The sequence below is a fragment of the Manduca sexta genome, chromosome 25, assembly GCF_014839805.1.
Source record: "Manduca sexta isolate Smith_Timp_Sample1 chromosome 25, JHU_Msex_v1.0, whole genome shotgun sequence".
NCBI lineage: Eukaryota > Metazoa > Arthropoda > Insecta > Lepidoptera > Sphingidae > Manduca > Manduca sexta.
The window spans coordinates 5,957,586-5,980,043 of NC_051139.1; the positions used below are offsets into that span (position 1 = coordinate 5,957,586).

At 34.4% G+C, this 22,458-nt stretch overlaps 4 protein-coding genes across 7 annotated transcripts; 2 read left to right on the top strand and 2 right to left on the bottom strand.

Annotated features, from left to right (window-relative positions):
• Window positions 1–184: 184 nt before the first annotated feature.
• Window positions 185–1,968, bottom strand: LOC115444990 (metallo-beta-lactamase domain-containing protein 1). Its single transcript, XM_030171024.2, has 4 exons — window positions 1,656–1,968; window positions 1,177–1,341; window positions 867–980; window positions 185–410 (listed from the first exon to the last, which is right to left on the bottom strand). The coding sequence occupies exons 1-4, from the start codon at window positions 1,804–1,806 to the stop codon at window positions 205–207; spliced, it is 636 nt and encodes a 211-aa protein (XP_030026884.2). The 5' UTR covers window positions 1,807–1,968; the 3' UTR covers window positions 185–204.
• A 1,109-nt stretch (window positions 1,969–3,077) lies between these two features.
• Window positions 3,078–17,595, top strand: LOC115444966 (aspartyl/asparaginyl beta-hydroxylase). Of its 3 annotated transcripts, XM_030170987.2 has the most exons (18): window positions 3,078–3,220; window positions 3,345–3,455; window positions 3,535–3,723; window positions 5,934–6,043; window positions 6,804–7,106; window positions 7,180–7,497; window positions 9,409–9,550; window positions 9,676–9,809; window positions 10,040–10,148; window positions 11,967–12,044; window positions 12,760–12,849; window positions 12,926–13,056; window positions 13,125–13,476; window positions 13,915–14,012; window positions 14,976–15,210; window positions 15,521–15,626; window positions 15,712–16,422; window positions 16,601–17,595. In XM_030170987.2, the coding sequence occupies exons 2-18, from the start codon at window positions 3,404–3,406 to the stop codon at window positions 16,749–16,751; spliced, it is 3,309 nt and encodes a 1,102-aa protein (XP_030026847.2). In that variant the 5' UTR covers window positions 3,078–3,220; window positions 3,345–3,403; the 3' UTR covers window positions 16,752–17,595. The 3 variants fall into 3 exon arrangements, with proteins under 3 accessions (XP_030026847.2, XP_030026848.2, XP_030026850.2); XM_030170988.2 differs by lacking the exons at window positions 6,804–7,106; window positions 7,180–7,497; XM_030170990.2 differs by lacking the exons at window positions 11,967–12,044; window positions 12,760–12,849; window positions 12,926–13,056; window positions 13,125–13,476.
• A 37-nt stretch (window positions 17,596–17,632) lies between these two features.
• On the bottom strand, window positions 17,633–21,054 carry LOC115444986. 2 transcript variants are annotated; one of them, XM_030171014.2, is made up of 5 exons: window positions 20,829–21,054; window positions 20,411–20,548; window positions 20,023–20,103; window positions 19,665–19,914; window positions 17,633–19,538 (listed from the first exon to the last, which is right to left on the bottom strand). In XM_030171014.2, exons 1-5 carry the CDS (start codon window positions 20,880–20,882, stop codon window positions 18,778–18,780), a joined length of 1,284 nt encoding a protein of 427 aa, XP_030026874.2. In that variant the 5' UTR covers window positions 20,883–21,054; the 3' UTR covers window positions 17,633–18,777. The 2 variants fall into 2 exon arrangements, with proteins under 2 accessions (XP_030026874.2, XP_030026875.1); XM_030171015.2 differs by lacking the exon at window positions 20,829–21,054 and adding an exon at window positions 20,704–20,804.
• A 169-nt stretch (window positions 21,055–21,223) lies between these two features.
• Window positions 21,224–22,413, top strand: LOC115444985 (ubiquitin carboxyl-terminal hydrolase isozyme L3). The gene is made up of 2 exons (XM_030171013.2): window positions 21,224–21,463; window positions 21,551–22,413. Exon 2 carries the CDS (start codon window positions 21,562–21,564, stop codon window positions 22,252–22,254), a length of 693 nt encoding a protein of 230 aa, XP_030026873.1. The 5' UTR covers window positions 21,224–21,463; window positions 21,551–21,561; the 3' UTR covers window positions 22,255–22,413.
• The last annotated feature ends 45 nt before the right edge of the window (window positions 22,414–22,458 follow it).

The following is a 22,458-nucleotide window of genomic DNA, read 5'->3' on the forward strand; positions in this document are numbered from 1 at the left end:
CTTTTATTTCACAGTAAAATCCCTAACCAAGACCATACCAAACAATACTTAATGCAGCGAGTATAATGTATCACAGCAGGAATGGTGTACGAAAAACTCGATCAATAACTTTGAAGGGAGGTTTTGTAAATTATCCATAAAATTACACTTGTTTTGCTATATCTCAAAAGAATAAAATTATGAAAAAGTTTTAATCACAGAATTTTATTGATTTAAATTAAGCATTTGATTTTTTAATGACTCCCTTATTTTATCAGTGACTTGGAATATTGGTCCATGTCCCGGTACAATCCAGTTTACTAATGCTGCAACTTTAAATCTATTTTTTCTTTGCTGTTCAGGATCTTCACTACCTGCTTCTAACCATTCGTTTGGATTTGCAATATCTTCAATTTTTTCAAATAGATCCCCTAAAAACAAAAACAAACAGTGCAGCTTTAGTACAGATACTAACTAATTCACAAGTTTCAAGTAAATTTGATTGGACAGTTATTGTATTAAACAGCTAATATAGATTGTAGTTATTACTGCTTATTTGAGACCATAGATTAAAGTGTGTTTTATATTTGGTCAGCTTATACATTTATGTGACAAATAGCATTTACTCTAGAAGTTGTGAAACAAGCCCTAAATATTTGTAAAACTCTGAACCATTTTATTTTAATTCATAAATAAATGTTAGTACAATGCAAAATTATTTTTAAATTGATAAATATGAAATATGACTAACTTATTGTAAAATCTTATGTACATAAAGTTTGCACGGAAAAAAAAATCATTCATTCAGGCATTGATCCTTGCATATGGGTAAAGACAGTCAACAATAACATTGTTACTACTGACTATTACCAAGATTGATGACTCACCAACAACTGCCACAGTATCTCCATCTATTGTATCAACAAGAACTGTAACATCAGACAGTGTATGGCCAGGTGTGGGTATTACTTTTACACTATTATTTATTATGTATTCATCACCTACAATGAAAAAATGTGAAGTAGTAGCCTGTACTAGGTGGTGTTTTATAGTAATAATTAACTTCCAGGAATTATTAAGTTTACTTCTGAGCCTCAATTGACTAAAAAAACAAATGAGAACATCAAATAAGAAAGTGTAATGGAGAAAAAAATTGCAGGATTTTATATGAATATTTTAATAAAAATAGAAACAAACCTTTATCAAATGGGTGTATAAAATATTGTTCTTTGTAGGAAATACTAAAACCTACTATGTGTTTAGCTTTCAGAAACAAGTTGTTGTTGCCTATGTGGTCTGAATGACCATGGGTTGATATAACATAATGTATCATGTCAGGTGTTATTTTATGCTTCTGTAAAGCTGTAAGTGCAATGTTTTAATATTTATATGCAGAGGACTATATAGAATTAAATATAGATAAATTATGCTTAGATTCAATATGAGCACTGTATTTTTTAAAGTATAAAGACATGAAATAGAATCTGAAAATCCATTTTTTTTTATTAAGTATATTAAGATCTTTGAATGACAATGCCTCCTGCCAGAGCCCACCATACAGTATAACAATGTACATTGAAATTAATTGAATTTACTTATTCCTTTTATGAAGTAGCTACTAAAATTGATAAGCGTAATTCATTTCGCTGTATTCTAATTTCTAGGTTACATTGTACCGGCTATGATTTTTTCGCCGTCCCAGGCTGTCATAGTATCTATAATGATATTATGTGTTCCTTTTATTAAAGTGCAGCTGCAGTTGGCATCCATCTGGTTTTCTCCATTCATAGTAGAAAAACCATTGAATAAAACTATTAATTCGCTCATATTTGGTTGTAATGTAAAATGTGTAAAACGTAATAATATTTTATCACATATATTAAAAAACACTAATAAGTTAATTTGTCTTTATTATTATGGTTATAAAATACTAAAATTAATTGGAAAAATGAATATTTGCATGGTAAGATTTGGTCACAATGTGTCATAATGACATACAAAAGTGAAGTATAATATTCACCTCAGAACACTAGTTTAGGACAGTTGAAAAATATCGATATATAAATAATAAATTATTTAAACTATGCTTTTATTTCTTCTCACCTAGAGTAAGCATATTATATAGTGCACGGGTTCTCATTGTTTTGTAACCCACGGCGCAGTTACTAGTTTAGTATTCTTTCACGGCGCCCTGTCCTAGCTATCTATTTGAAGAAGACAGTCTATAGAAAAAGTTACCTACAATAATAGTAGTAAGGTTAGGTTGATTGAAACGAAAATTGAAACAAACAATATAAAATTGACGCCAATATTTGTGGTGTCCAATAATTAGAGGATCGACTCACGGCGCCCCTCTTTACTTTCTACGGCGCACCAGGGCGCCGCGGCGCACCCTTAGGGAACCCCTGATACAGTGTAAGGAATATCAAAATGTTATATACCTACTGCTACGTACCGCTATCTATATATATCTACTAACTTCGAAATTGGTAGTTTTCTCAACTTCAACTAATCATTATCAGCCGCAGGATGTTCACTGTTAGATATGGGCCTCCCCCAAAGATTTTCAGATCGACTATATTATTTGATAGGTAGGTTGCATTTTTTTCTTCATTTAAGGAGTCTGTTCATGATTTCACGACAATGTCGCGGTTGGTTGATTGAGATAGATTGTAATAATGTAATAATGTTCACCCCGCATTATCTTCTATTATTGCTTGAATCTTCTCAAGAGCAGCACTGAAAATTTATTAAAACTTATAAAAACATTGATATTTAGCGATAGCGTGTAGAAAATAGTAATATTACATAATTCCTACATAAGTTTAACACATTTTATCAATATCGATATTTTTGGGGGTTCGTACAACCCTTTTACAAAATTTGTTATTTTGACACTCTTGACAATTGACATTGAACAGTGATTTAAATTTTTTTAGTTCAGAAATATTTTGTTAATACTAAAATTAAGAAAACATATTGTAATGTATTAATCGCACAAAAATATATATGCATTTAAATATGAATTATATGTACTTAAAATTTATTTCACTAAATGGGAATATTTATTAAAATTATATTAATCGTTTATATTATCATATCAATGTCAAACGTGCCCGTTTTAAAACGTATGGTGCATTTCAAAATCGGTCCTCTCGCCTCGGCCAGCTGTCTTGCCGGTTATTTTTAGGTTAAACTTAAAATCTAAAATAAATTGAAGAAAGCTGCCGTCGTACTCCGCGTAGGTTATTTTAAATTTTCTACATGTGCCAATCATTTTCTTTATTCACGAAAATTGCGCATTTGGAATCTCATATGACTTGCGCCATTTGATATGCCAGTTCATTGTCTCATTGTTTACTCAGGGTTATGAAACAATAAAGCAGATCTGTGTCGCCTGCAGAGCGCCAGACCAAAGTGAACCATGTCAGGCGACGTACAACCAAGGAAACGTAAGGACAAGAGAAGGAGAAAAGGTAAGGTCTTTATTATGTTTTACACTTGATCGCTCAATTAAGGATGAACAATAGGTGTATGTTCATATTTAAATTGCAGATGAGTTGAGCGTTGAAGAGCCTCGTGGCACGGCGGCGGTGTTCGGCGAAGGCGATGTGTTTATGCACTCACAACACGAACATGGCACAGGAGGTCATTGGTGCGCTAAGGTCATATTCTTCTCCCTGCTTGCCATTCTCGTCACTCTTATTGGACTGATTATACTAGAAAATAGAGGACTCAGTGAATGTAAGTATTACAAATTTGTAATACTTCTGAACCTAGACGTTTTTTCTAAATTATTCATTTCAGAATTAGTTTATTGTGTAATTCAACTTAAAAAATGTAGACTAGTTTTGTAACCAGACTAGTGAGACAACTTTTGTGTATAATTAATTGAAAAAATGCTTATGTATATAAAAAAGTGACTTAATTAGATGACTGATAAGGAAATGAGACCAAGACAACACAACTCATCTTGTTAAATTTATGATTACTCCATTTAATTTTAGAGAAAGGGAAGCTTTAAAGTTTTTTTTTTAAATATTAATAATTTTCAATTTATTATGTTTAATTTTTGTCATTATTTAATTTTATGTTTTGGATTTTATCACCTTTTTTGCGGACACTGTGACAAAGAAAGCATCCAGTTATCTTTCAATGTCTTCAATACCAAAGACATTTTATTTAAATTAATAATTTGGTACTAGATACCTGCAACTTCAGTTACTTAACACATACATGTGATTTTTTTTTACTTACTATTATACAGAGTTTGCATTGGTCCAGATTATAGGCAATGTAGTCTAAATACTTAGTCTGGCCATAAATACTGTTACACTTAATTATAAAAAAATATTACATTTGAATTTCGAATCTGTCATTTTTATACGATTGTTCATTGTGTTTTCTCATTTTGGCGCCAATACATTGTAAAATATTTTGCGATATTAAAATGGTGTGGGGTGATAAAGAGAACCGAATCGCTGTGATAGCATTACACAAAGTAGGTATGGAGCCAAATGCAATTTTTAAAACTCTCCATACACTTGGTATTAGTAAAATGTTTGTGTACCGGGCTATTAATAGGTACAATGAGACCTCCTCTGTTTGTGACAGAAAAAGATCTGGCCGTCCACGTAGTGTTCGTACGAAAAAGGTGGTCAAAGCAGTAAGGGAAAGAATTCGAAGAAATCCTGTCCGAAAGCAAAAGATTTTATCTCGGGAAATGAAGATAGCACCTAGAACCATGTCGCGTATTTTTAAAAAGATGACTTAGGACTTGCAGCCTATAAGAGACGCACTGGCCATTTCTTAACTTAAAATGTAAAGACGAATAGTGTGGAAAAATCGAAACAACTACTGAAGGCGGTACGCAAAGGGAGGTCACAGAAAAATTTTGTTTACGGATGAGAAAATTTTTACAATTGAGCAACATTTTAACAAACAAAATGACCGTATTTATGCTCAAAGCTCTAAGGAAGCTTCCCAATTAGTCGACAGAGTGCAACGTGGACATTATCCGACTTCAGTGATGGTTTGGTGGGGTGTTAGCTATGAAGGAGTGACTGAGCCATATTTTTGTGAAAAAGGTATCAAAACATCGGCACAAGTGTATCAAGATACCATTCTTGAGAAGGTAGTTAAGCCCCTTAACATCACCATGTTCAATAACCAAGTATGGTCCTTCCAGCAAGACTCGGCGCCGGGTCATAAAGCTCGGTCCACGCAGTCTTGGTTGGAATCGAACGTTTCGGACTTCATCAGAGCTGAAGACTGGCCGTCGTCTAGTCCCGATCTTAATCCGCTGGATTATGATTTGTGGTCAGTTTTAGAGAGTACAGCTTGCTCTAAACGCCATGATAATTTGGAGTCCCTAAAACAATCTATACGATTGGCAGTGAAGAATTTTCCCATGGAAAGAGTGAGTCCTTCTATTGATAACTGGCCTCATCGTTTAAAGGACTGTATTTCAGCCAATGGAGACCACTTCGAATAAGCTTTTTATATTTTTAATTGTTTTATATTTATGTATTAAACTGACACACTGTAAAAGTAATAAATGTTATTTGCAGTTAACAATTTTCTTTTTTCTTTATTACAATATTTATGGCAAGACTAGGTATAATGAAAATTCCGGAAGAGCCAATGCTTTATTTATTTACAGTAGGGAGTAAGTACACAGTAAGGTATCCAAAACACTTAACAGCAGGCTGTTTTTTGTCACTTCTTCTTTGGGGGCATGCTAATTCTTGAATGTTGTTCGTCTACAATTTGTAGTACCCTCCTCTCTTCTTGTATGTCCACTTTAATGGTTGTTTTTTCGATATTTTCGAAATTTCCTTTGTATTCTTGACCTGCTTATCTACTGATATGATACTGATACTTCAGTGAATAGTAATAAAGCAGTACTGTAAATATGTACAATGCTTCCATATTTATTTTATTAACACTTCTAGTGGAAGCAAACTCAGTGGAGTCGAGATATTCTGGTGTCCTTGAGGGCTGGCTTGAAGATACACAAGATGACAACCATCATGATGAACATACTTTGGAACTGAAGCATCATGTAAGTTCATTTGTGGTAATGTCACAGTTTCGGTACATACAATAATGGTACGGTATAGATGTTCACTACATCCCAAACATATAGGGCGAAGTGGTATGGCAAGTGGTCCAGCTACACTATCTGCACTGACGCTGCTCTGTGTCAGTTATCCTTCCTATTCCTCTGTATATCTGTCTCGCTCACATGTTGTTAATGATACAAAACCGCTTTTACTGCAGGCCGAGTGACCACTTCGTAGTTTGGCACTTATTTTTTAAAGCACATTACACTACTGTGTCAGCTCAGGTAACATGTTTATAAAAAAAAACTCATAGCACAGGTTAGGCATATTAAGTATAGAATACGACGCCAGACATGCTATAAGCGGCACAGGTGGATTATTTATTGTATTGGTGCCATAGCCAACAAACTAGTTAATACATGGCTGATATTATATAATTTCATTCATAAAATTTTAAGTATAATAGTAACATAAAACGCTAGTAAATCATGTGTTAATTATAAAAAAATGTGTTGATGACTTTATTATACCTATAGTACTCTAGTAGAAACAGGGAAATTGAGAGGAGTATATAGTTGCTCTAAAATGTAAGTAATACGTTTCTGTATAAGATATACGCAAAATTTAAGCGCATGTTGATTATTATTATTATTTTTGATCACTGTAACTATGTATGTATGATATTATCTAAAATTTCCTATTTTCAAAAGGAAAATGAGTTTTAAATATTTTATGGGTTTGTTGAATAAACGTATTTAGGATGAAGAAGATGATGGAGATGAAGATGAACATGGTGACATTGCGCACGAAGAACATGACGATCACGATAACGATGAAGATGATGACCAAGCTGATGAAACAGATGATGATGATGATGATGATGAAACCGAGGATAAAGATGAAGAAGTAGACGGAGATAACGATGATGAAAGTCATAATAACGACGAAGACGATGAAAACGATGAAGAAAACGATACTCAAGAAGATGACGACGATACTGATGACCGGGACCAACATGATGTTGATGATGAAGATCAAATCTTAGATTCAGATGAAATTGAGGTCTGATAATTGCGATACAAATTATTGTTTTATTATTTATAGGACAGTAGTTATATTATTTTAATTTTAACAGGAGGATGAAGATGAGAGAAATTTCAGAAAGTATTATGAAAATGTAGATGATGAAGAACAACATAATGAGGATGATGACGAAGATGATGATGATGATGATGATAACAAAGATGAAGGTGTTCATGATTATCATGATGATGATGAAAATGGCGATCAAAATGATGATAGTCATGAAGATGAGGACGTTAAATCTGCTGAAGACAACGACGATTCAAATCAGGACGAAGAAAATGTTCATCAGCAGGATGAAGAGTATAATAAAGAAGAGGATGAAGAAAGTAATGAATATGAAGAATCTCGCGCTATACATCAAAACGAGGTGCACATAAACAGTGTAGAAGTAATAGTGTGCCCTTTGCGCATCTGAATATTACCAACAGAAAAATAATATTTGTATTTTGATTGGCACTAACAATTCTAAAGCTTTTTAGGTGTTCAATGATGCGTGGTTTATTTACATAAATTGGAATTTAAATTTTTAACTGGCTGGCACCTTCATTACAGCTTCTACGTCTAACCAGTTTGATGTATGAGTGAAATTTATAGATTTATGTTTATAACTCTTTTATAACTTTGTTTGTATTTTGTTACTTCACATTGCATATTATGTGAAGAGATGTCTGTGTAGACTGAATGAGCTATAAAAACATAACCTTTCACTTCTTTGGATAACAAAGCAGTGGCGAAGCGTCCATATAAGCCGATTCCCACCGGCTTCCCTTTTAGGTTTTCGGTGATACTAAACAATATATTTAATAGGCAAATATAAATTTACAACATGTCAGACAATGGACAATAATTATAATAGCTTAACTTATTAATTATAATTGATAACTTAATAATGACATCTATCGGCCAGTAGCCCGTTGTTTGTTAATTTAATCGATATCAATTACTTATTTTAAATGACGTTAGATGGCGCACCTTGTATTTAGTTCCCCAGAAATTCCGTTACCTAAGTGAAATTGTGACGCCACAGGCAAAGGTAACCCGCTGTCAAGCGGCTTAATGTCGTAGTATGTTTTTAATATAGATGGCAGCACTTTCTATGACTTTCTACGCCAGTGTTTGTCGAAATCGCGCGGAAGATATGGGCAAAGGTAACCCGAGCTAGTTCGGCTTCACGTTAACCGACTTTGTATAGTTGTCGCTTTTACGTCCTTCAAACGTCATAATTTATTATGCTACCAAGTTGCGGTGTTTGTAAATTGTCATATTCATTTTATTTTTGATAGTTATGTGATATTTAGTTACCAGCGCTTTGTTTATTTAGAAACTACAAATAAAAGTGTATTATAATGGAAATAACTACTTGTGATCAGTTTAATGTCTACCTTTACGTAAGTATATTATTAGTCGGTGATTTCACATATTAGTATTTAGATGGTAAAGTATTTGAAGTAGATATGAAAGTTTTTGATTTTAGACACAAAATGTTTGTTAGAAGAAAATAAATATGATATTATACTGAATTAAAAGTAGCACCACGATACAATCAAAAGTTAACGAATAACCTTTCTTGATTATAATTTAAATTGATAATTATATAAGTTTATCATGTAGGCAGACTTAAACTGTTGGTCTGTTTGGCGATCGTGATACCTATTTCTATTACATTTATAGTTTTAATTTGAAAATAAACAGATACTTTTAGTGTAGTGTGGTTATAATTTTAAAACTTACTTTTGTTGCTGTTATAACTAATTAATAGGTAAGTACTTATATTTTAATTAATGGATCGAGAATTATCTTCGTTTATTGTTCGATTTTATGAATGTTTCAATTATTTACGCATAATAGGTAATTTAGTATGTATGTCAACGTTTGTTGATTTCGAATCAAGACTAATCCGTTGTCTTAGTTTTTGTTTGCCGATAAATTGCCCCGATATCTTAACTGACGCCAATTTTTTTTACACCGGGTTACCTTTTGAAAAATTTCACCCTTCGCCACTGTAACAAAGTAAGAAGTTTAATATAGTTTTACACTTTCTGTTCCATAATGAGAGTAGTATTTTCACATATAGGTTTTTTAAACTACTTTCATGAGCGTAGATTCCATGCGCCTTAATAATTTAAATTTATGCGACAAAGTAATTATTTGATTTAAATAAATAACATTAAAAATGTAAATGTATCAAATCAGACATTTGGAAAAGCCAAAACTACAAATAAATGAAACATATTATGAATATACACAAATTTGTAATAAAATGTACTTTGTTTTTCAGGAGGAAGGAGATGAAGATGAATCAGCAGAGGATGAAGATATTGAAGTAGAAAAAATAGAAAAAGAAGTTTCCGATGAGGATGTGCTAGAGGAAGCTGCCGCATCAAGTGTAGAGGAAAAACAAGAAGACGACAAAAGCGCAGGTAAAGTGACATTATCTGACATAAATGTATTAAACATTACGAACCTCACTTAAATATGAGTATAGTAATAGTGTTTAAACTGTCAAGTTATATTATTATGAGAAATATTTTTGTGACGCATATAGAACAATCGGAAGAAGAAGAAACTCCTGAAGAAGGCCAAACTGGTGACGATGATGAGTTCCTCAAGCCCGAAGACATTGAGGAGCCGGTCGTAGTAGAACGGATAATTGCACCAGCTGGAAAACCATTGCCTGAGGTAATGATATGAATAGCTATAGAAACCGCAATATTTTTTGCCATCGACGATTTCAATTTATCGATAAAATAATCAAATTTTCAAGAAATTATGGTGAATACATACCATAATTAGTGATGATAAGTGGAACCAATCTTGATTTAATAAAAAAAACTGTCCGACCTTAATTCTTTACAATAGTACAATTAAAACATTTCCATGTACAATGTTAAAAAAAAAATATTCTTAAGGTGGAGGAAGGGGCGTCCACCGAAAAACCATCAGACACACTCGCTGAAGAGGAAGAGTACGAGAAGCAACAAGAGGAACTTCGTCGCCAGAAAGACCAGGCGTCGCATCGTAAGTAATTTAAAACACTAATTAAAAATCTGTTTCACGAGCCTTGATTTTTTGCATGCGCTGTATATAGATTTGGCATCTGCTTTAGTAATATCGGCGAAACTAGTGGTTTGTGTATGTAGTTACATGTGTACCCACACGCAACACTTAACAACTCCGTAAATAAAGCGAAAGTCATCCGATAACATAGGCTTAGGGGAATAATGTATAGGTATATTACTTGCTTTCGTTTTTTTCAATGCGGCGTCAATTTTTGTGTCCGCTTCAAAGGGTTTTTCAGACAAGAAAAAAATATTATCTTCCTTATCATGTCTCAGCTTCGTGCTATTAATGATTTCTTACGTTTACGCGAATGTTGATAGATCGATCATGAAAGTAAAACTAGTTTTCGGATTTTATCGCGTTATTTATATTTTAATTATCTCCTGACGTTTCCAATACTGTCGCTTTCATGGTCACGGGACGGATTGAATTTAAAATATGTAAATAAAAGTAGTAGTACATCCTTTATAACACGTTAGGCAACATATTATGATCTGATCGCTATACGTATACACAAACAACTTGTTCCGTTTATTAACATAAATTATACTGTTTAACATTTGCAAGCAGCTAACTCAGTAGGTAGCACGCTTTATAAAAGTTTTATTTTTACTTTTATAATTTTCACCCAGACATCCGTAAATACTGAACGGGCTTCTGGGAACTTTAACCGTATTTTAAACATTTTATCGTTTTGTGCAATTAACATTTCTGAGATATCTTGAATTATACATTTTGTTCTGTTTAGATTTGCAATATGCTGTACAAAAATAAATGTTCATAAAATTAATTTGTTTTATTTCGCCCATTGCTTAAAGCCATTTCTAAATACTAGCAATTATATAACCAATGACATAATACGTTAATTTGTAGAACATAACTGCATACTATGTAATTTTTAAAAAATATTATGTAACACTACGCCACACTTTGTATACTTATTAATTAATTATTTCCGAGCTGGTTTTCCGTCTTAAGAAAGTGCTAGAGGTATATTTTCTTACTTTTTGGCGCTATGTTTTTTTATACGACGTTATTTATTGAAGAGCCTGGCAAGTGGCTCCCCCAAAGGTAAGTGCCAAGTATGATAATTGAGACTAGCTGTGCAACTCAAAACCTTAATATTCTTCGCAATCAAATTACATACTTGTGATACCTTATTATATATTTTCTTAACATTAAATATTACTGTTTCGAGTATTATTTAATATCCCATGTGAATTGTTTGTACAATGCAATATATGAATAATGTGCAAAAATACCAATCAATTTCACTGATAAAAAGAGTATTTCAAAGTATTTATTTTATTACTGGTTGAATATTCCGATATTAGGGTAAAACCTGATCTGAAACTTCAATATTATAGTTGCCTATGTCCACAGTAGATATAACGTAGAGAAATAAAAACATTACGGGGAAACTAGCATTAAAAAGGCAAAAAAAGCAACATACATAAAGAAGTTTTTAATATTCCAAATACTGTAATTCGCAAGAGTGGCGGCGTGGTGGGGTTATCTCGCTATCTCTTTCTTTGCCCGCACCACAATTCCCGGTGACGTCATAGTATACCATTATAACTCTTTTTTTGATAACTACCCCTTCCACTGAACTTTAAATGCTTTTATCTTGTCTCACGATTTGATAAAGCTTTCTGTTTTTGTTTTTAAGTTAAATGTATAATACTTTTTGGCAAATGTAACGAAAAGTCAAATCAAATACTTGAAATGAGCTTTTACTAAGAATGGTAGTCTAAGGGCGTGGCGCGTGTGTTGCAGTGTGGCTGAAGGTGGCGGTGGGCGGCGCGCTGCTCGTGGCCACGCACGCAGTCATACGCCGAGCCACTGCACCGCGCGGTGCGTATATAATATAGGCTCGGATTTGTTATTTATATACCAAAAATAACATTACAAACTGTTAAATGAAAGAAAGACCTCCAATTCAATATTTTTCTACTTCTGTCGCTTAATTATTATCTAATTGAACACAGGTATGACTTCAAACAATGTGGAAATAATAAATGAGAAATAAGCCCTACGCCATTGAAATAAGATCAAAATTCCCAACATTATAATGTTTAAATTAGCAACATATGGCAAAAGGCAATCATTGATTTTCATCAAGAAACTAAATTATTTTGCATAAAGTTATTGATAACTTATTACCTAATTATAAGTATAGTCATAAATACAAAGTTTATGAATTTAATCTTTTCTGATTATGTATGTACTTTCAGTTGTTATCTTGCCCTATAAATGAAAAAAAAACAAAGGTTATCCAAAATATTGCTCCTTGGGGTCCTATTCTTTACCTAAACAGATTGTTTTGTTATTTTACCCGAGCTGTTTCTTAAAAACGTGTTCTTATTTTCTCTGAGCTTTCTCACCGAGAGAGTAGTCGCCCTCACTATTACAAAAGCTCAAGCAGAACGTTAAAAAGCAACTATTATTTGTAAGTTTTTTATGATTCATACAAGAAATAGTCACAACCAAATACCAATGTGTAAACATTTAGCCGATTAGCGTAGAGTTACTATCGTAAATTACGAAGCAACAATATGTTTTACAACAGATCCATCACTTGTGGAACGTACTAGTAGAGAAGACTCTCCTTCGACGATTGATCGTCGGATGACTCTCATACCAGAAGAATCATCTATAGGTATAGTACTTTTAAATAAACAGTTATGAAATAATTTGTTTTGATGAATCATAACATTTTCTATAATCAACAACAGATGAGCCAGATGAAATACCAGAAATTGTTAGAGAAGTAGAAAAAGCTTTTACAGCAACAGCTCAGTCTGTACCACTTCCTTCTGAAAAAAGCGAAGAAGAAGACGATGAGGAATTGGACTTGGAAACTAAGGTACACGTAAGAAGATAACTTATCAAACATTGCATGTAAACATCCGATTACAAATATTTTGTTTACAGAATGAGGAAACTACTGAAATGCAAAATGATGATGAACATAAAGAATTGTATAGCGATGATGAAAACCAGGAGGAAGAAGAACCAGAAGTTGAAGTTAAGGAAGATGTTAAAGAAAGCGTAGAGGAATCGAAAGATATAAAAGAACCCAAAGAACAGATTAAAAATGTAGAACCAGACGAGGAAATACCTGAAGACGTTGAAATTATTGATGAGGAACTACTTGAGGAGGAAATTATTGAAGAAGAAGAAGAGGACGAGGAGGAAATATCGGACGTAGACGATGCTGAACTGTTGAGTCGATTGGAAGCCAAATACGGCCGGCTACCTGAACCCGAAAGGCCAGGACCGAAAAGTAATCTACACCCTATATATATGTGCCTGCTTGTTAATGTAGCCACCCGCTACTTGCTTGACATTAAAAAACTAACACTATGAACTGGCATGAGTTACAATGTGAGTGCATATTTTTTCGAAATATCTGTATTATATCATTGTTTTTTGCATGAAAGTGTGGGAGTGTGTAAGTTTCACAAATAATGTACCTTTTATCATTCTCATTACTGATCATGTTTTAGGATATACTAGACCATATCCAAATACATTATGGAAAAATATAATCTTAGTATTAAATGTACATCCTGAGGTTGTTAAGGAAAACAGCCGTTTAAATATCAATTTATTAAATAATATTGTTAAAAAATCAATTCATAAATAAATCTGATTTGTGGAAATGGACACATTTTTTAAAATTGCGATAATATCTCAAAATGTTAACTTATTAAATTTGCAGAAGATGGTGGGAACAGTTTAGAGGACGAGTGGCCGGGTGAGCCCAGCGAACAGTATTGGCGGCAGCAGCTAGATGAGGCTGAACGCGAGCTGCGAGAGGTATTTTAAATATTTATTTATTTACGCTGATTAAAATAATATTGCCATGGTGCGGGTTGGCACTAGACTAAAAGCTGTAGTAGAGTTCCCAGCAGTGAAATGGTATTAAATATAAAACTGCTTTTAAAGACTGAATTATGTTCCGATACTTTATAGTACACATATTTTGTATACATTTTTTTTTATTATATATAATGCTAATGTTTGCTTATGCAAACTGAACATTAAAAAATGAGTGAGGCTTTAATCTAATTCTAAATCTAAATTATGTTTTAATAACTTTTTGTCGTTGAATATTAGACTTCACGACTCTGAATTCCAAATGAATGTTGGTGTATTCAAACAAAGTAGCTTTAATTCAGTTGAATAATTAGTAAAGCGAGTTTATAGTCACTAAATAGTTTTGGTGCATGTTATCCTATTAAACAAAGCATGACCTTTTTGTTAGCTTATGCTTCGCTTGAATTTTCATATAAATACATACAATATTCCTACATGTAAGAATACACCAACAAATTGATGTATGTCCCGTTTAATTGAGCGTTTATCTGATTAGTCAACAATCTTAAATTCCAGGAATGGCTCGACTAACTCGTTTTATATTCACTATATTATCATAACTATATACCCATACTTTGCTCGTTGTGCCATTTTCCTTCGCATCGTCGGCGGCAGCGGCAGGTTAACACCCGCGCCCGCACCCCGCGCGCGTGCTCCCTGACGTGCTACCGACGACATTATTTCCCCTAGAAGCATCTACTTCTCGCTCGACTTATCGTTGTTGCATTTTATTGATAATAGTACATAATAAAAACGTATTTCTGACATACGCATTATTTGTTTTGGGGCAATGTCCCATGGAGTTATTTGTTTGAGTTTATATTTGAAAACAACGTGCACGTCGACCGAGAAGCGTGTTGCAGTGTGCGTGTGTGTGAGTGTGTTGTGTACTAACGTGCGGAGGCGGCGTGGAGCGCGGCGGAGCGGCGCGCGAGTGCGCCGGAGCTGCGCGGCAGTGCGCGTGCGCGGTACGTGCGGGCGCGAGCGCTCGACGCCGCGGCCGAGGCGCGCCGCGACAACCGCTTGCTCTCGCAGTCTATCGCCGCCTACCTCGAACTGCTCAAGATGAACGAACGGCTGTCCGACAAAAAGCTCCTTGAAATCACAAACCGGACACTCGACCGAATCCGCTTTAGAGGTATGATATTTATATTTATTGTTCAAACCCATTACTATTTTTTTTTATCTATCTAAGCTGAAGCATTTATTTGTTTTTACTTGCTAATCTCAGGACTACTACAATTTTTTTTAATCTTTTTCACTATTAGGCTATTTTTTATCCCGAAAAAACTTTTTCAATAACTTAAAAGTAACACGCGTGATCTTCACTGTATTAAATAATATCACAATTTAGATATAGCTTCAATAGCCAAAATTTGTTCCATATTAAATTATAGCTGCCTTAATATATTTGTTGAAACTTTACACTATTCAATTATAATTTTCAGGAAACTACCTAAATGCCGAGCCTGTGTATAGGCTACTTATACGCCGGTTTCCAGACGACCCCGAACATCGAAATAATTTAAGCATTTCCTTCCTTATGGCTAATAGGTATGTAAATTGTAACCTACTAGATATAAAGATACATTGATTACTAGAAAACCTAAATAATATTGTAATCTTTATGTGATTACAGGGCAGACCTTGCCGAAGAAGTATTGAAAGAAACCCTTCGTCGCTGGCCTGACGATCGCGTCGCTCTTGCTCATCTGGGTTTTGTGCTTAAAACATCACATAACAAGCTGGAGGAAGCTGTGGACGCAATGCGTAAAGCTTTAGAAGGGGACATTGGGGCTGCCAATGAACCTCGTTTCTACTTCCATCTCGGCGACGCCTTACTATTACTAGGTCGATACAAAGAAGCAGAAGAAGTCCACAAACGAGGCGCGGCACTTGGCCACTTTCTGTCTCCAGCTCAACGGTCTCTCTACAACGTAGAACGATTAAAGAGTCGTTCCTGGTGGAACATAGAACAAACACCATATGCACGACTAGCTCGCAATCTGGAAGCGTCATGGAAAACTATATTAAAGGAGGGAGAAGCCGCCCGCGCTCTGTATGAGCAAGAAAAAGAAGGGCTGAAGGAGAGAGGTGAATGGTCCCAATTAGACATATTCGTGAGAGGCCAAGAAATACCAGGAAGATGTAAAAAAGCACCAATTACGTGTTCCATAGTTCGTCAAGAATTAGCGGCTGTGGGTTGCAAACGCGGGCAGATCAAGTTTAGCGCTATGGAGGCTGGCACGCATGTGCGGCCACATGTCGGTCCCACCAACTGCAGGTTAAGAATGCATTTAGGACTCAGCAATACCAAAGACACATACATAAGAGTGGACAAAGAAATCAGGTAATTTAAACCTCATTGTAATTAAATCTTTCAAACCTCGTAACAGTCCCAAATTTTGAAAAGGCCCAAATTTTAAGTACACTATATTTTTGTTAAAATTAAACTACCATGCTATAGACTAGGACATGACCAGTCCGATATGGAACCCGTTAAAACGCATGGATCTGTCGTATTTCAGACAGTGGCAAGCCGGCAAGGTGTTGATGTTCGACGACAGCTTCGAGCACGAGGTGTGGCACAACGGCACGGGCTCGCGGCTGGTGCTCATCGTGGACGTGTGGCACCCCGACCTCACGCCCGCCGAGCGGCGCACGCTCCCCGCCATCTAACTACTACTCGCACGTTGCAGAACATGGATGAAGGTCATATGTCATATTTTCAACCACATCCCTATTGTCAGCACCTTTATTTGTCATATTAATTAGTACAACACTAATTTTATTTAGAATTTACATACAACCTTCATCCACTCGTGTTTTCATTATCTTATTTCTTAGATACTGTAGACTGAATGAGAATGTCTTAAATCATATCAAACGGGCTATTCAATATTGGCCCGGTATCTTCTAGGGCGAAATGTATTTCAATTTCAGAACAATAAATTAATATGTCTGGCGGGATAGCCTCATTCAGCCTAGACATATCATTTGAGCCATATTGTTATAAGCCGGAGCTATTATTGTACATTTCTCTCATAACAGTCATTAGTGATAGAATAATTTACAGTACAATGAAACATTATCATTAACGCCAAAAACGTTGAAATAAGTTTTAAGTTTATTATGTATGTACTTAATTCTAATATTGCAAGTAAATGTGTAATGAATGAGATTTTTTAAATATGTTCAGATTTAACGCCAGTTCTAATATTGTACTTTTATAAACAAGTAATTTAGGCAATTATAATTTTTCCATTATTTTTTTTTTGCATCACAATGGAAACCAAATATTAGGATGTTGAAAATATTTTACATGGATGTTTCAATTGGATTTTAACTATCGCAAAGACTGCCAATTTCAAATTATCTTCGTTTATCCGACTATGCTTGTAGGCATAATTTTAGATGGTAATGAACTTAACAAAAGCAATATACATATTTGTGATAGTATTATCTATATCTGTAGAGATCTGTATATATTTTATAAGAATGTTATTACAATATTCGGTGTAAATTTATTCTTTTATTTTCTCCTAAAAATAAAACAGGTGTTGCCAGATCTGAATAACGTATATTTGGTATAAATTGTATGATAGATTTTCTCATATATAAATTATTACAAAATTATTTAAACATAGTACAGTTTACTTTTGCGTCAATTTCGATGCACGTCGCGACTAATGTGATGAGATTACTTGTAGCGTGAAACACTTATATATTAATTACATGTACCGCACTATTTATACGAGATTCGTGTAAATAAACATAACTACTGGACGGAGCAATAATACTCAGGATTCATCAATAAGTTCATAAAAAATATACTGACATGTAATAAGTACTTATTCTAAATCCTATAAAAGCTTGTCACATCTAGTCAAATATAACACTCATACAAATACTAAATGGCAAATTGAGTGTTTTTATTCGATTTCTGTGCGATCGACAGTCTGAAACATATTTGTGTGTATAAGTACAAAATTTGCTTACAGTCATTACTTCTTACATCAAGTAAACATCTCTTACGAAACTTTAACTGCCTAGTGGAATGTGTATAATCTATTAAGGAATGTTTAAGGTATATTTTAACTCTTATCACATATAATCCAAAAATATGTACTGCATTATTTAATTGCATTTAAATTAAATAGATTATTGAATTTTGTGATACTGTATTATGACCTCTTGTCTTGATCATTATGTAAATTAAGTATTGAATAATGATATCTAGAAATAGGCGAGTACAAGGTTTTGACAAAGTTTAACAACTTGGTCACATGTCACAACCGACTGCTGTTTAAATGATAATTAAATGTAAGTATAATTAAAGCTTAAATCTTAAAACAATAATGAAGGAAGAGATCTATACAGCAAACTTGGATTTAATCGGAGCCAATAAAATGACGATTTCCGCTTTCGGACACCAATTTAAAAATGGAATAAGTATTATATAAATTTTCTGCCACACTTGCGAGTCTGGATTATAGATCTCAACCTTACTTGCACTTACAACAATGACTATAGTAAATACGAAATTGAAATATTGAGCTTAATCACTGTTAAAAGACACAATTATTTTAAAATAATTACCCTGCAAATTTAATGCACAAATGATTACTTTGTGCACTGCCAAAAAAGGCTTGCAACAAGTGAGCTTCACTGGAATAAGGCACATAAAAGCGAAAGTGGTTGGCGGTTATGGGGCCACATTGTATAGTTCGTTGAGAGCCTGGTAGGCGGGCGGACCGGGCGGGCAGGGCGGTCCCGGTGGCGGCGGAGCAGGTACACCACCCGGACCCGGCGCCTGCGCCGCGGCGCGCGTGTTCAACGGTGGCGTTCGCCATGCCTCGCCGAACGCACAGCTGTACGCGTACGAAGGAGACTCGCATGTGGTGCCATTGTTCATTCTACCATCATAATTCGTTACAACTAATCCCCTGTCGTAACCGGACGGATGCTCCACATTATCATAGGCAGGAATATTTGTGTCATATTTTCTCGGTGGATTTGTTTCATTGTAAGGTCTGACCACGTCATAACCTGACTTAATGCTGTTTCGCCCTATAGTACTATATCTATTAGTCACAATAGGAACTGACTCGACAGGCGGTGGGGGAGGTGGTTCGTATGTTTTTATCTCTGGTTCTGGGAGTGGACCTTCACTGTGCGAAACGTGGTATGACGCCGGTCGAGTTCCATGGAAATTCGAATATGATGAATGTGCAGACGTGGGACGCGAAGATCTCGGCTCACGTGGTAATGACGCTGTAGAAGCTAGGTATCCTGCATTTCTGTATGACCGACGTGATTTTCGCACAGACGATCCATTTCCGCGTGATCCCGAGCGGCGCTTGACACGTCGTGGAGTCATCGGTTTCAGAGAACTCTCACTTATATTTGTTTCTGCAGGACTTAACTCTATTGTGTATACTGGGCGGCGTGATGTTGAACTTTCATCTGAAAATGATAACAAAAATTGTGTAATGCACAATAAATAATCAAGATTTTAAAAGGAATATTTTATATTAGCAAATGTTTTGTTATAAATAATCAGCTTAAAAAAACTAAAATAATTATAAATACCTGAATTTGGTTGTTTCTTAAATGTAGTATAAGCTAAAACAATAGTGAGCGGCAATGCCGTTGCAGCAAAAGCAGCACCCAGGGCTGACTGTCCAATTTCTATATGATACCACTGAAAAAAGCAACCATCCACTCTTGCTGGCCTCCACACAATGGGCCCAGCCATTTCACCCCACACTGGTTGGCACCCCCAACCATTGCTTTCCCACCAACTGACACTCTCTGTCCCCAAGGACAACAAGCCACTTTCCTGTAAATAAATGTGATAATTTACAAATTGCCTTAGGATTCCATAGTTAAATATTCAATCTGAAATGCAAAATAAATACTTATTAAAACAATGAATATTTTTACTTACCCGGTTTAAAGTACCCAAATTTAAATAGTAACAAATCAGAAAGATATTCCATATTAACCACATGAAACTCCATATTGCATACTGAAACAAATATTTGTTTTAGTATTTCGTTAAAGAATTTCTATTAGCTAATTATTCACATTTAACAAAACATTTCTTGACAACTCTGATGACAGTTTAATTTAAAAATTCTATATATTCACTAATAGAAAATTATTACAAAAATATTGACTTTCATTGGACTGAATATGTAAATTCAAGTAGTTATTGACTTTAAATTATTGTAAGCATCCATTACATCACAACATACCTTTGGACTTAGAGAAAGTGAAAAAAGTAGGTCACATCAGTTCTCTAATAATACAAGTTCTGCAACATGAGTACTTACTGCTATCAGGTACTTAGTGATGCATAACACAGCTCCAAATGATCCAAATATGATCAACAATATATTAACAAAATTTGTTATTATTGGCAACCACATATAACCCAAAAAGTCAAAAACTTGCCGCTGTACTGTAATTATCTGTAAAGGAAATAATATGGGTGTAAAACATGCAATGGCTCACATAGTATTTTTTTGTTTTGGAGGTAAAAATACTGGAAATATATGTTTTATAATATGTCAACAAAATATAACTAAATAAATTATAATGAAAACAATTTTGAAATAAAAGTAACCTAGCAAAGTGAGCAATGGAACAATAAGATCTTTTGGATAAACCACATTATAAAGTTAACTGTGAGACAAAGATTAGATGTGGTATGAGTAATACGATGTAAGAAAAATGTTACAATTAACACACCAACTCAAGTACACAAATGATAAGCAACACTGTTCTAAGGCCACAAACTGCCATCTCGACGTAAAATAAAAGTAGAATTTAAGCTATTTTCCGCATATACGAACGTAATGATTAATATTATTGAGATTATAAGTCATGATTTTACTGAAAATTGGAATGTTAAGCGCATTAAAAAATTCAAAACTGACGAAAACGCAACATTCCGATTTTAATTAGTTGACAGTTGTCAAACTTAAATGTCAAATCGTCATAGTGCTGGATTCGAAATAAGTTACTAATAATCATTGCAATTTGTTTAAATCGATAACATAATGCAGCTTGTTGAACCGACAACATTTAGTATCTACCTACTTCAGATATAACTATTTGTATTTTTTTTTTCTGTATACTGTCGATGTATCCTCTCCAATCCTCTCAATCCGATGATTCAGCGATGAAAATGTTTTAGAAGAAAGTAGAACTCTACCTAAGTCAGTATGATTTAAGTAACTGGCAACACTGTTGAATGAATAAGCCAAAGTGAAAAGCGGGCATTTTGGTTGTATTGATCGAATTCATTTTCTTACATATTTCATTAGGTACTTACGTTCATTCGTGATAAAATATTTTACCTGGTACCAGACAGCTGCATTTTGGTAAGAACTATATATTATTACTAAAACTCCGCATTGGACATAGTACTTTATTATTTAGAAACCGGTAACCTCATTCCAATTTTACAGAATTGTTAGAAATGGCGACGGAAACTTTAATTCCCTTGGAATCTAATCCCGAAGTGATGAACAAGTTCCTTCAGAAGTTAGGTGTCCCCTGTAAGTGGAACATTGTAGACGTAATGGGTTTGGATGAAGAAATGCTTTCGTGGGTACCGCGTCCTGTTCTTTCTGTCATGTTACTTTTTCCCGTTTCTGAAGCCTATGAGAATCATAAGCAAAAAGAAGAGTCTGAAATTTTGTCTAAGGGTCAAGAAGTTTCTAACAATATTTTTTATATGAAGCAAAATATAAGCAATGCTTGCGGTACTATTGCTCTTGTACACAGTGTGGCTAACAATACAGATAAGATTGAGTTATCTGAAGGACACATGAAGAAATTTCTTGATGAGGCCAAGAGTCTGGATGCAGTGGCTCGTGGAGCACTATTGGAAAAGTCTGAAGAAATTATTAATGCTCACAAAGAGCTAGCTCAGGAAGGCCAAACTAACACTCCAAGTGCTGAGGATCCAGTTAATCACCACTTTATTACATTTATTCATAAAGATGGTGCTTTGTATGAATTGGATGGGCGCAAAGCGTTCCCTGTCAACCATGGCACAACTACTGCTGACACTCTGCTGGAGGATGCTGCTAAAATCTGCAAGGAGTTTATGGCTCGTGATCCTAATGAAGTTCGCTTTACAGTAATTGCCTTGGCTGCTTCTGATTAAGGTCATGCCGAGTCTATACTACCTTTTATAATTGTCTGCACTATATTCAAGTGTTTTTGGCAAGCTGTGCTTTACATTCAGGACTAAGAATGTATTTTTGTATTTCATATAGAAGGGTGCAATGCAAGCTTTTGTGATATTAAAGTATTTATTTTGAAATAGACTTTTAATTCCTATATTATATTTAGAGAAGAATTGAACTAA

What these genes read in the sequence shown, in the direction of transcription:
- LOC115444990 (XM_030171024.2), bottom strand. Translation starts at nt 1,806, where the DNA reads ATGAGCGAATTAATAGTTTTATTCAATGGTTTTTCTACTATGAATGGA. An exon ending in CGGCGAAAAAATCATAGCCG is followed by an intron (nt 1,342 to 1,655) that starts GTACAATGTAAC and finishes TTGCACTTACAG; the next exon opens with CTTTACAGAAGCATAAAATA. An exon ending in TATACACCCATTTGATAAAG is followed by an intron (nt 981 to 1,176) that starts GTTTGTTTCTAT and finishes TTTTCATTGTAG; the next exon opens with GTGATGAATACATAATAAAT.
- LOC115444966 (XM_030170987.2), top strand. Translation starts at nt 3,404, where the DNA reads ATGTCAGGCGACGTACAACCAAGGAAACGTAAGGACAAGAGAAGGAGA. An exon ending in CCGAGCCACTGCACCGCGCG is followed by an intron (nt 12,045 to 12,759) that starts GTGCGTATATAA and finishes GTTTTACAACAG; the next exon opens with ATCCATCACTTGTGGAACGT. An exon ending in CTGAACGCGAGCTGCGAGAG is followed by an intron (nt 14,013 to 14,975) that starts GTATTTTAAATA and finishes TAACGTGCGGAG; the next exon opens with GCGGCGTGGAGCGCGGCGGA.
- LOC115444986 (XM_030171014.2), bottom strand. Translation starts at nt 20,882, where the DNA reads ATGGCAGTTTGTGGCCTTAGAACAGTGTTGCTTATCATTTGTGTACTT. An exon ending in TCATTTGTGTACTTGAGTTG is followed by an intron (nt 20,549 to 20,828) that starts GTGTGTTAATTG and finishes TTTCCTTTACAG; the next exon opens with ATAATTACAGTACAGCGGCA. An exon ending in ATTTGGGTACTTTAAACCGG is followed by an intron (nt 19,915 to 20,022) that starts GTAAGTAAAAAT and finishes ATTTATTTACAG; the next exon opens with GAAAGTGGCTTGTTGTCCTT.
- LOC115444985 (XM_030171013.2), top strand. Translation starts at nt 21,562, where the DNA reads ATGGCGACGGAAACTTTAATTCCCTTGGAATCTAATCCCGAAGTGATG.